General features: G+C 42.0%; 1 protein-coding gene and 1 long non-coding RNA gene across 2 annotated transcripts; both read left to right on the forward strand.

Annotated features, from left to right (window-relative positions):
* Positions 1-2,495: 2,495 nt before the first annotated feature.
* Positions 2,496-4,506, forward strand: LOC147577998 (uncharacterized). Its single transcript, XR_015254169.1, has 3 exons — positions 2,496-2,633; positions 2,926-3,007; positions 4,037-4,506. It is a non-coding gene; the product is annotated as an uncharacterized LOC147577998 (long non-coding RNA).
* A 2,964-nt stretch (positions 4,507-7,470) lies between these two features.
* LOC112869329 (nascent polypeptide-associated complex subunit alpha-like) lies at positions 7,471-8,176 on the forward strand. Its single transcript, XM_086716916.1, is given in 1 exon segment — positions 7,471-8,176. A coding segment is annotated over 1 exon segment (645 nt). The 5' UTR covers positions 7,471-7,513; the 3' UTR covers positions 8,159-8,176.
* Positions 8,177-12,761: the final 4,585 nt, after the last annotated feature.

A 12,761-nucleotide genomic window follows, 5' to 3' on the forward strand; every position in this document is an offset into this window, starting at 1 on the left:
TCTTTCTTTCTTTCTTTCTTTCTTTCTTTCATCTTTCTTTCTTTCTTTCTTTCTTTCTTTCTTTCTTTCTTTCGTCTTTCTTTCTTTTCATATATGGACATCCAATTGTTCAAACACCATTTGTTAAAAAGGATTATCCTTTCCCCCATTGAGTTTTTTTACTTCCTTGTCAATGATCGGTTGATTATTTGTATGCGACTATCTCTGGGCTCTTTATCTTTTTCAGTTGATGTATTAATCTCTATGAATCTGTCCTTTCACTAATACCAGGCAGTCTTAAGTGCTGTAGCTTTGTAGCAGGTCTTGAAGTCAGGTAGTGTCAGTCCCCTGACTTGCTTCTTCCGTGTTGTGCAGGCAGTTCTTAATCTTTTGTCTTGCTATACAAACTTTAGAGTCAGCTTATTGATAGCCATAAAATAGTTGGCTAAGATTGTGCTGAATCTGTAGCTTCATCAAAAGGGGGGAAGAATCGAAATCTCATAATTTAATGAATACAAGGTTTGCATTTTTGTTACACTTATTCCTGAGGACTTTATATTTTTGTCGCTATTGTTAATAAATGATAGTTTTGAAAAGCTCTATGTGCTAACTCTGTTGCTGGCAGAAATGCCAGTGACTTTGTAATAGAAGTAGAAACAAAGTATTATTCAGAAAAATATGATTTTCTATGTAAAAACCTGAGAGAATATCCCTGAGAGAACTATTGTAAATGGTAAGAGATTTTAACAATTTGATTAATCAGAAAATCAGTTATTAACATTCTGTTTGTGGAACGATCAGATGGATGCTGATGTTACTTGGGGTTATAGGCGTGGGCTCACTGTGAAGGATGTTTATATTGATCCCAGTTCAGTTATTCCCAGTAACGGTGTCATGAAGTTTATTGTATGTGTCTCTTGTGCATATGTACATATATTTCTATTGATCATATGCCCAGAAGTAGAATTTCTGGGTCACAGGCTGTGTTTATTTTTAACTCTGGAAGAAGATACCAAAGTGCTTTCGAATATCACTCCACCGATCTCACTGTCACTGGCCATGAACATGTGGACCACATTACCCCACATCTTCATCAAACCCTGGTACTGTCAGCCTCTTCCATTATACCCACGGCGGGTATGGGGATCATGGTTTTAATATATGCCTTGTTCCGATTCATAGTGAGTATCTGCCTGTACCTTTTCTTATCTTTGCTGCTATTTGGGTATTTTTTTTAATGCTGAGACTGTTCAGGTGCCTTGCCTATTTTTCTTTTGGTTTATCTGCCTTAAAAATAAACTGCAGAGGGGCACATGGGTGACTCAGCTGGTGAAGCACCCAACTCTTGGTTTTGGTTCGGGTCATGATCTCCCAGTTTGTGAGTTCGAGCCCCGGATCAGGCTCTGTGCTGACAGCGCACAGCCTGCTTGGGATTCTCTCTCTTCCTCTCTCTTTGCCCCTCCCCGGCTCACTCGTCTCTATCTCAAAGTAAATAAATAAACTTTAAAAGTGTTTAAAATAAAAAAATAATCTGCATAATTAAAATTCAAAATATATATCTTCAGGATATGAGCCCTTCATCAGTTGAGGTTTTGCAACTAGCTACCCTCCTCCCGTGGTATTGCTTTCACCTGTCACAGTCTTTCCAACCCCACTCTCTCTCAATGGGTATGTTAGACCATTGCAAGAGATCTCGACCACGTAATTTCTCTCTGTTTTAATTCCTTATTTGATGTTCTTGTATATAAGACAGAAATTTCACCATAGATTACACTGTTTATATTTTGCATTTAAGCACTCTGTGTTTTCCAGCAAGTAAAATCTGACGTTTTATTTATTGGCCGGCTTGAGGCCCTTCGTGAACCAAACCTAGCTTAACTGTTGAGTATATGGAACTAAATATATACATGTCCCCCAATTCAGCCTGCTAATATATACCCCATATCTTAGCAGTATCTTTTTTTCCTGTGTCTAGGATACCGAGAAAGAAGGCATATGCCAAAATTTATTTCTGACAGTTTATTGGAGGGGGGCTGCAACCATAGGCAGCAAAAGTGAAGGGGAAATTAGAAAATGAAGGAAGAAAGTAGAGGCCTTTATCTGCTTTCTTCTTCCGATTTCCTGCATCTGATTGACCCACGATCATCTCACATTTAACACACCTTTGCATATGAGACATTTCACCCGGGTCCTCTGTGCAGCCGCTGAGGAATCAAGATCCCACCTCCACATTGTGGCGTTTCATTTCAGTGTGGAAGTTGTGGGTTGAACCAGAAGTTCCATGGATCCAGGCAGGTCAGACCCTGACCGTAACTGCGGGATTCTGCAGGTTTTGCTAGAGCTGGCCCGTCCACCCCCACCAAGGAGAGGGCATATAAGTGTTCCCATTAGGAAATGAAGCAACATCTGGCATGTTCATCTGGCATGTGGCCTAGGCCAAGGGCAGAAGGGGCTGAGTGTGGGGATGGGCAGAGCTGGGTTCTGCACACTTTTTTTTTTTTTTTAGAGTAAGTGAGCACGAGCAGAGAGAAGGAGAGAGAGAGAGAACCTCAAGCAGGCCCTGCACTGTGAGTGCAGAGCCCGATGCAGGGCTCAAACTCACGAACTGTGAGATCACGACCTGAGCCAAAACCAGGAGTTAGATGCTTAACGAGGTGAGCCACCCAGGTGCCCCTGCACACCTTTTATGCTCTTGTGCACCGCAGCTGTCCTTTAGCATCTGCTAAAGGTAATGAGCCACATAAAAGCACAGGAAGGAAAGAGGAAAAGAGATAATCTCAGTGGGTCTGACACCTGTGGTTTGACTAAGTCATTTGCCCGTCAAGGGGAATTCTCTCAAAAGGCAGGATTTCTAAATGGTCTCTGCTTTTTTTTTTCTTTTTTCTTCTTTTCTGTGTTACAGTGATTCTTGCTGCCTGATGCCACAATTACAACTTTATTTTCTAGGTGTGATGGAGCCCCCATTTCCCTCTTGTATCTGGATATTTTGTGGCCATTCTTTGCTTCCAGATAGTAGTACTCACTTCAGGTAGGGACATCTATTCCTTTTTTATGATGTGTTGTGTCTCTAAAGAACAATACTGGAGGTAAATGGGAAAGTTCATCTTCAGATTCCACCCTTCTCTTCTAGTTTTGAGGATAGAAATGAGTGTTACAGCAACTTACAATTAAGAAATCGCTTTACTGCCTTTCTCACCGCGGCTCCGTGCCACAGCCCTACAACACTGCACTTAGAAGAGAGAGGCGAACATCTAACATCTCCCCTCGGGAATCCCGAATTCTCACTGACAAATCATAATAAACATATCACTTCTACTTAAGAGCAAACCACAGTCGTTTATGCGACAATATGAATTATAAGTTTAGGAGGACCTCAGATAAAGGAGTTGTTGTGAGCTGGAACCATCCACAAATTTTCCTGAGCACATCAGGCCTTAAGTCTAATAATTCAGGTTCCTTATGGTGAGAGGGATCAAAATTCTTGGCAGAGTCAGGAATGAAGGTGGTGGAGTTGAAAGGAGCAAAAATTAAGAGGCTGGGAGGAGTGGGTCATAGTTATTTACAGCTTCAGAACAAATCATGCCCATGCCTAGTGATTTAAAATGACAACCATTCTGCCATATCTCACAACTTTGTGGGTCAGGAATTCTTGTTCCCCGTGACAAAGACTGAGGTCGCTTGTATTCAGCTGGTGGGATGGTCCAACGGGCCCAAGGCAGCTTCACTCACTTGTCTGGTGCTTTGGTGGAATAAGCTGGAAGGCTGGAGTCAGCTGGGACTGTCAGCTAGATTGTCAATACCTGGCCTTTCTACCATGGTGGTGTCAAGGCAGTCAGGCTTCAGATATGGCAGTTCAGGGCTTCCAGAAAGAATGTTACCAAAAAAAGAAAAAGGAAAAAAAAAAAAAAAAAAGAAAAAGGACAAGAGCTGAGATGGAAGTTGCTCATTCCTTAAAATAGACCCAGAAGAGGTTGCAGCTTGTCTTCTGCCATGTTCTACTGGGCAAAGCCATCACAGAACACACAGCTTCAAGAGGAGACATTCCTTCTCTTTTCAGAAAGAGCATCAAAAAAACCTGTGGCCATATTTAATCCACCCCAAATGGACACTGAGAAAAGCAACTGGAATATTCGATAAGTGAAGACCGATTATTGTTCAGCATAGCAGTCCACACGCCGCCTCTGGACAGTGGTCCCTTCGTTAAGTATGGACAGAGCGTCTACTAAGTTCTGGCACTATCATCCCTGGAGACGATAATGAGAATTTTTAAAAGGGAATAAAACAGAGACTCTGCATGGCTCACGTATTAGTGGGCCATGAGAGGACATAAGGACAGGAATGAAAAATATCAGTCGGGGTGCCTGGGTGGCTCAGTCAGTTGGGCGTCCAACTTCAGCTCAGGTCATGTTCTCGCAGTTCGTGGGTTCGGGCCCCACGTCGGGCTCTGTGCTGGCAACTCGGAGCCTGGGGCCTGCTTCGGTTTCTGTGTCTTCCTCTCCCTCTGCCCCTCCCCCAATTGTCTCCTCTCTCTCTCTCTCTCTCTCTCTCTCTATCAAAAATAAATAAGCATTAAAAAATATAATGTGGTGATATGTCTTATGAAGACAGTTTAGGTATAACTAGGGGAAATGTTGAATGGATGGTCATCAACATTTTCTCCAAGAAACTGACATTTAAGCTGGGACCTGAGAGACCAAGGAGAAGGCAATGATGATGGGAGCATCGGAGAGAATCGTGCTGCTGTCTGAGAGCAAACTTCCAAAGTCAGGAAAGGCTTGGCATCAAGAACCAGGAAGAAGGTTGATGGTGCCAGTGCAGAGGGATCTAGGTGAAGCTTCCAGGTGGTCCCAGTAGGCAGACGGGCTGAGTTCAGCTGCCAGCTTCCCCACCACAGTGAGCAGAGCACATGGAACTGGGCTGATTTCAGATCCAACTCCCAACTGGTTTAGTTGGAGGATGGGAGAGAACTCTCTGGAATAAATACTCACTATTACATGAATTGCACAGTTTTCCTGTGAGAAGGCAAAATGACCCCTGAAATTCACATCAGTGTTCTTGACAGAGGGCAGTACCATTCTTTATTTAAAGGCGGTGACACATGTGAAGAGGCCACCATGCATCTAAGGGCAAGAACAGAGGGGAGTCATCTCCAAGTTACCTTGGCAATGCCATTCAGGGCCATGACCCTGAATTTATGATGGCTGGATCATGAGGAAATGACCTCAAGGCACTTAAAAAATATATAGCTATTTATATTTAAGTGAATGTAATTAAAATTGTTGTTCTTCAGTCACACATATCAAGTGCTCAATAGCCACATGCGGTTAATAGCTACCATTCTGGACAGCACAGGTTTGGAATATTTCCGGCATAGCAGAACATTCTATTGGACCACACTAAAGACTAAACACAGAGACATACTGTCCCACAACAGCTCAGATTTCCAGCTGCCCAAACACTCCCCACCCAATGCTGAATCCTGCAGGCAGATGGGGTTACACATAGGCAGTGTGTGAAGTGCCTCCAAATGCTTTTTACCCTTTGCCACTAAAGGTGAACAGCAGGCCAAGAGGCTGAGATCTGCTTGTTGCCTCACCTTGTGTCCAACTCTTAATACTACCTATTCAGAGGAAGCAATTCATAACAACACATAGATGCCCACAGGAAGAAAACAGAACTATCTCAAACGATCTCAAGTAACTAGAAAAAAGAAAAACAAGTTAAGCATAAAGTTGTTAGGAGAAAGGAAGTAACCAAAATCAGAATGGAAATAAATGAAATGGAGACTAGAAATACAATAGAAAAAGTCAACAAAACTTAAAGAGTTTTTTGAAAAGATGAACAAAATTGGCAAACCCTTAGCCAGACTGAGAAAAAAGAGAGGAGACTCAAATAAATTAAATCAGTAACAAAAGAGGAGATATTACATCCTGATCCCAGAAATACATGAGATTATAAAAGTCCACTGTGAACAATTATACTCCAACAAATTAGATAGACCAAGAAGAAATGGGTAAATTCCTAGAAACATACAACTTACCAAGACTGAATCAGGGAAATAGAATATGAACAAGTCAATAATGGGTAAGGAGGTTGAATCAGTTATCAAAAATCTCCCAACAAAGAAAACCCCAGACCCAGATGGCTTCACTGGTAAGTTCTACCATATATATGTGAAGAATTAATACCAATCCTTCTCAAACTCTTCCTAAGAAATAGAAGAGGAGGGAACACTTCCAAATGCATTTTGTGAGGCCTTCATTATCCTGATTCCAAAGTCAGACAGGGCACTACAAGAACAGAAAATTATAGGCCAATACCCCTGATGAACATGTAAAAATCTACAAAATACTAGCAAACCAAATTCAGTAGCATATTAAAAGGACCATACACCGGGGCGCCTGGGTGGCGCAGTCGGTTAAGCGTCCGACTTCAGCCAGGTCGCGATCTCGCGGTCCGTGAGTTCGAGCCCCGCATCAGGCTCTGGGCTGATGGCTCAGAGCCTGGAGCCTGTTTCCGATTCTGTGTCTCCCTCTCTCTCTGCCCCTCCCCCGTTCATGCTCTGTCTCTCTCTGTCCCAAAAATAAATAAACGTTGAAAAAAAAAATTTAAAAAAAAAAAAAAAAAGGACCATACACCATGATCAAGTGAGATTTACCCTGGGACACAAGCATGGCCCAACATACACAAATCAATAAATGTGATACACATTTTATAAGATGAAGGATTAAAATCATATGATCATCTCAACAGATGGAGAATAAGCATTTGACAAATTCTACATCTTTTCGTGATTAAAAAAAATGTTCAACAAATTAAGTATAGATGGAATGTACCTCAACATTCTTTCATGATAAAAATTCTCAAGAAATTAGATATAAATGGAATGTACCTTAACAAATTAGGTACAGATGAAATGCATCTCAACATAATAAAGACCTTGAACTTAGCCTATAGCTAATATAATACTTAATGGTGGAAAGCTGAAAGCTTTTCTTCCCTAAGATCAGGAGCAAAACATAGGTACCCACTCTAATCTCACCTACTCATATACTACTGGAAGTCCTAGCCAAAGCAAGTCGGTAAAAAAGGAAATAAAAGATATCCAAATCAGAGAGGAAGAAGTAAAATGTCTCTACAAATGAGACATTTCTTATGTAAAGAAAACCCTAAAGATTCTACCAAAAAACTGTTAAAACCAATGAGCAAATTCAGTAAAATTTCAGGATACAAAATCAACATATAAAAATTAGCCACATCTCTGTACACTAAAAGCAAACTATCTGAAAAATAAACTATGAAAATAATCCCATTCACAATAGTATGAAAAAGAATAAAAATACTCAGGAATAAATTTCACCAAGGAGGTGAGCGATCTATATGCAAAAAATTGTAAAACAGTGATGAAAAAAATTGAAAAAGACACAAATGAGAAGATGTGCTGCATTTGTGGATTGAAAGAATTAATACTGTTAAAATGTCCAGCGCTCGCTCTCTTTCTGCCGCCATCTTGGTTCTGCGTTCCCCGCACAAAATGCCTGGTGAAGCCACAGAAACCGTCTCTGCTGCAGAGCAGGAGTTGCCACAGCCCCAGGCTGAGACAGGGTCTGGAACAGAATCGGACAGTGATGAATCAGTACCGGAGCTTGAGGAACAGGATTCCACACAGGCAACCACCCAACAAGCCCAGCTGGCAGCAGCAGCTGAAATCGATGAAGAACCAGTCAGTAAAGCAAAACAGAGCCGGAGTGAAAAGAAGGCATGGAAGGCTATGTCCAAACTAGGTCTTCGACAGGTTACAGGGGTTACAAGAGTCACTATCCGGAAATCTAAGAATATCCTCTTTGTCATCACAAAACCAGATGTCTACAAGAGCCCAGCTTCAGATACCTACATAGTTTTGGGGGAAGCCAAGATCGAGGATTTATCTCAGCAGGCATAGCTAGCAGCTGCTGAGAAATTCAAAGTTCAAGGTGAAGCTGTCTCAAACATTCAAGAAAACACACAGACTCCAACTGTACAAGAAGAGAGTGAAGAGGAAGAGGTTGATGAAACAGGTGTAGAGGTTAAGGACATAGAACTGGTCATGTCGCAAGCAAATGTATCAAGAGCAAAGGCAGTTCGAGCCCTGAAGAACAGTAATGATATTGTAAATGCTATTATGGAATTAACAATGTAACCGTCTGAAAACGAGGACCCTTTTTTGGTGTTTCAAAAGAATAACTGCAGCTTGGTTTGAAATTTGTACTGTTTCTATCATTAATAAAGTTATGGCTTCTTGTTGGATGAAAAAAAAAATGTCCATATTACCCAAAGTGATCTGTATGTATATTATATAAATATAAATATATTTTATATTATACAATGTATAAATATATATAAACATATTGTATGATATATGTGGGAATATGATTCAGTCTTAAAAAAAGAAGGATATCTTGGTATTTGTGGTAACACAGATGAACCAAGGGGCATTATGCTAAGTGTAGTAAGCCAGACAGAGAATGACAAATACCGTATGGTGTCACTTGTATGTGGAACCAAATAGAAATCAAACTCATAGAAACAGAGAATAGAATGGTGGTTGCCAAGGGCTGAAGGATTGAGGAAATGGGGAGCAGTCTGTCAAAGGATACAAACTTATAGTTGTAAAATGAATGAGTTCTGAGTGTGTGATAGGCAGCTTGGTGACTATAGTTAATATACTGTCTTGTATACTTGAACTTTGCTAAGGGAGTAGATATTAGGCATGCTCAACAAAAAAAGGTAACTATGTGAAGTGACAGGTGTTTTAATTAACTTGATTCTGAGAATAACTCCACAATGTAAATATATATGAAATTACCAAGTTATATGCTTTCAATATATTACACGTTTATTTAGCAATTATACCTCAAAGTTGGAGGAAAAGCAAAGAGTAAGAGTAAGTCTTGCAGGTGCAAGAGAGAATCTGAAGAGAATCTGAAGAGAAGGCAATATTGTGGGCTCACATAAAGCAATTTCTGAAATGCAGTGGACTCTCAACACCTCCTCTCCATGCCAAGGGTTTAGGAAACACACGCACACAAATCTCCCCATCCTCTGAACTCATACTTAAAGTCATGATAGTTGTGGGCGTTCACCAGGCACTTGCACCTATCTCTTACAGTCTCTGTTCCTCATGGCAACTCCAGTCCGCATGCTTATTTTCACTAGATTAGGAGAGAGTTGGAGAGACAGAAGCAACATTCGCAAGGTCACACAATAGTAAGATGAAGACCAGAGAATCAAGCCTAGTTTGACTCCAAATACCTGACCCTTTTCTCTGGCTCCAATTCTAGCTGAAACATCCCTGTGGGAAGGGATCTGATCTCCACCTTCCTCCGAACTAGGAAAGGTGTAGCCTTGAGCTAGGACGTGAGCAAATTCCTGAAGCTAGTGAGTGAGGATGGTTTGTCACAAACAGCGCCTGTTTTGCCCAATATCCATCTGTGAGATGATAATGAGCTGTGGTAGACAGATGGACGGACAGTCGCTGAGACTCAGAGAGAATGTGTGGTTTCAAAGGGTAGCGAAATCCAGAAGAAAAATGCACATAGAGATTTAGGATTTCAGAGATTTATAGGAAGTCACAGCAGTTCAAGGAGCTTCAGAATATTTCAGAGATAGTCACAGTGTTCCAGAGAGTTTCCAAAAGTTCTGAGAAATAAAGAAAACTGTAGATGTTTGTATATTTTCAGAGATATATTGGGAGAGCTACACAGACAACTGGAAAAAATGTAGAGCAAGATTGAGAGTAGAGAAAATGGAATCAAAGGATTTTTCTAACACTCTGCTTCCTCCATGTCAAGGAACTTTTGACATATTAATGCAAAATGAAAAGCCTCATGAGTCCCCATCTATTTACAGATATTGTATGTAGAAGTTTAGGTTCAAATACAGGGTGAAATGGGATGGGAGAGCACGAGAAAGACAGTCACCCTGTGGTTTCCCTGCCTAGGGAAACAGTGAGGTCGAAGATGCTAAAATGTGTCCTATTCCTCCCCCCAGTGGCCATTGCCTGTACTGCATGTTCTGAGAAGAGCAACTTTTCCATGGCCTCAGACCCAAAGGGGATGGCGTGAACTACTCTCCAAGCCAAGTTTAAGAGAATCCACATATGACTCTCCCCTTTCTCTGAATTCTGATATGAGTGTAAACAGTTATAGTTGTGCGCATTCATCCTGCACTTGCCAGTTATCACCAGTACGGCGCAAACTATGGGCCAAGTGTTTTATATTCTTTCCTTTAACATTCGCACCAGCAAGCCAGGTCTCCAAAGCATGGAGCTTAGAAAGGTGAGGCCACTTGCTTAGGGTCACGCAGTTAATAAGCTGTTGTCATTTGAACCTACGTTTTGTCTTACTTCAAATCCCGTATTCTTTTCTCTGTTCCTACCTCTATGCTCTCCAGCTAAATTTCCTTAAAGGAAGGAACCCAGTCTCCACTTTATTTTCTCCAGTTACAGGCCAAGTGCAGGATTGGCTGCACAATAGAAGCTGTGAATGCTGATGATTACAAACTGATGATTGATTGATCGTTTACCGCTTGACCGTTTATTGATCATTATTGATCAGTGCCCAACTGGAGTCAGCGCCTGGCTAGAAAGCCATCCCAGGCCATGCCAGGTGATTTTCCTCAAACCCTAATAAGTTTGCTGAGGTCAGTGCGATATAGTACATCCTGTTTGCTGCAGGCTAAAAAGGCAATATTTTGCCCATTGCATTTGCCACATCAGGATGGAGGGAAGCCAGGAGTTCTACAGAAATGAGTAAACTTCCTCAGACAATCCCTGCAGGGAGGGAAAGGACTTGCGGTGAGTCTAGGAGAGAGAGCATTACAAGGCTGACAAGGGACAAATCTCTCCCTTGGAGAGATTTCTTATTTCCAGTTGCTGGGACATGATTCCGACAGGTGCTCACAGGCTATCAGGCTTCTAGCTGCAAAATGAAATCCAGGTGGTGAGCCTGGTCCAGCCTGGGGGGCAGTAGCACTGACCAGGGGTCAGAGCAGTGGGAGTGGCCTGGGGAGCCCCCCAAGAAGAGCCTGGTAAGGGAGGAGGTCCAGCATAGCCATTGGGAGACCTGTGCTCAAACTCTTGCTCCACCAGTCACCTGCCTTCTGATCTTGGGCAAGTGACTGGAACTCTCAGAGTGTCAGTTTTCCCACAAGAAAACTGAAGGTCCTAACTTGCCTTCCATGAAAAGAGAACTAACATTTCCTGATCTCGAAGCCTGAAATGAGTTGTGCTGCTGAATCACACCAAATATAAACATCAGTGTCCTCTGCCTGAGGTCTGGAGCTCAGCCCAAATTCCCCAACCCCATCTCCTGTCCCCGATGGAATACTATCGTTTGCAATAAACCTAAAAGGGTACGTCGTGTGCCCCTAAGGTTAGTTCCTACTGGCCTGCTCCCTAGTGCCCACTGCACACACAGTTTCTTGAGGGAGTTGAGTGGGAGGAACCCAACCACCACCCTTTCCAAGAAGACCTGGGGCAGGATGACAACGAGGGAAGAGCACTGACCTTGCAGCTGGTGGCTTCGGGTGCCCATCCCAGTCTTGCTGTAAACTCTGCCTAAGACTCTGGTCTTGGAAGCTCACGGACTTCTCAGGGCCTTCGTCCCTCAACTGTGAAGTGAGGACAGTGCCCCTGTTCTTTATTTTATTTGGTAAAATCTGAAAATGATATTTCAGAATAAGGCAATTTCACTTGGCGGAAACATTTAGGTTTTACACTCCAGCATCTTCTTTCGATAGGGATTGTTTCTGAACGAGCGTGTCAAAGTCCTGGCCCTTATGGGTTCATAATATTATCGTCATTTCTTTGTATTTTATGTATAAATTACAAAATTAAAACTGTGTGGATAGCACTGTGTGAAATTAAAAAGAATTATCTGATCATTCCAAATGTATAGCTTTTCAGCTTGGGGTATACATTTTAAATCAGGTGATAATAAGATAATGGCGTGCAGTCTGGACTGTAAAGTATGGGACCCCTAGTATCCCCCAACATCCATTCTTCTCTGTTAATGAGTAAAAAACATTTCAGATTCTTGCTGGGATACGGGCCACCCCAAACAATGATGGCATTTCCCATCCTTCCCTGCAACTTAGATGCGACCACACTACTAAGTTCTAGGCAACAGGATATTAGAGGAAATGTTGTGTGCAATTTCTGGGAAAGAACACTGGAACGTAGAGGCAGGGGCTGGTGTTGGAGCGACCATTTTAAACAAGGAGATGGAAACTGCTAGGGCAACAAGATAAAAGGACTCCAGTTCTCTTAAGAAATTGTGAACTACCTTGGGGCGCCTGGGTGGCGCAGTCGGTTAAGCGTCCGACTTCAGCCAGGTCACGATCTCACGGTCTGTGAGTTCGAGCCCCGCGTCGGGCTCTGGGCTGATGGCTCGGAGCCTGGAGCCTGTTTCCGATTCTGTGTCTCCCTCTCTCTCTGCCCCTCCCCTGTTCATGCTCTGTCTCTCTCTGTCCCAAAAATAAATAAACGTTGAAAAAAAAATTTAAAAAAAAAAAAAAAAAAAAAAAAAAGAAATTGTGAACTACCTTACTCGTCTTGTTCTGTCCATCTCCAGACTTTTATGTGAAAAAAAAAAATGTTTCTTGTTTAAGCTGCTTTTAACTTGGGTATATATTATAGACAAACTTAGTCCCAGCTGATAAATGGAGTTCCACTAATGATAGTTTGCATGGTTTTGAGTCTTATACTGTATGAAGAGCTTTCAGGGGAAAGGAGGAAACTAATG

The sequence above is a fragment of the Puma concolor genome, chromosome C1, assembly GCF_028749965.1.
Source record: "Puma concolor isolate L17-30 chromosome C1, mPumCon1.1.hap2, whole genome shotgun sequence".
Lineage (NCBI taxonomy): Eukaryota > Metazoa > Chordata > Mammalia > Carnivora > Felidae > Puma > Puma concolor.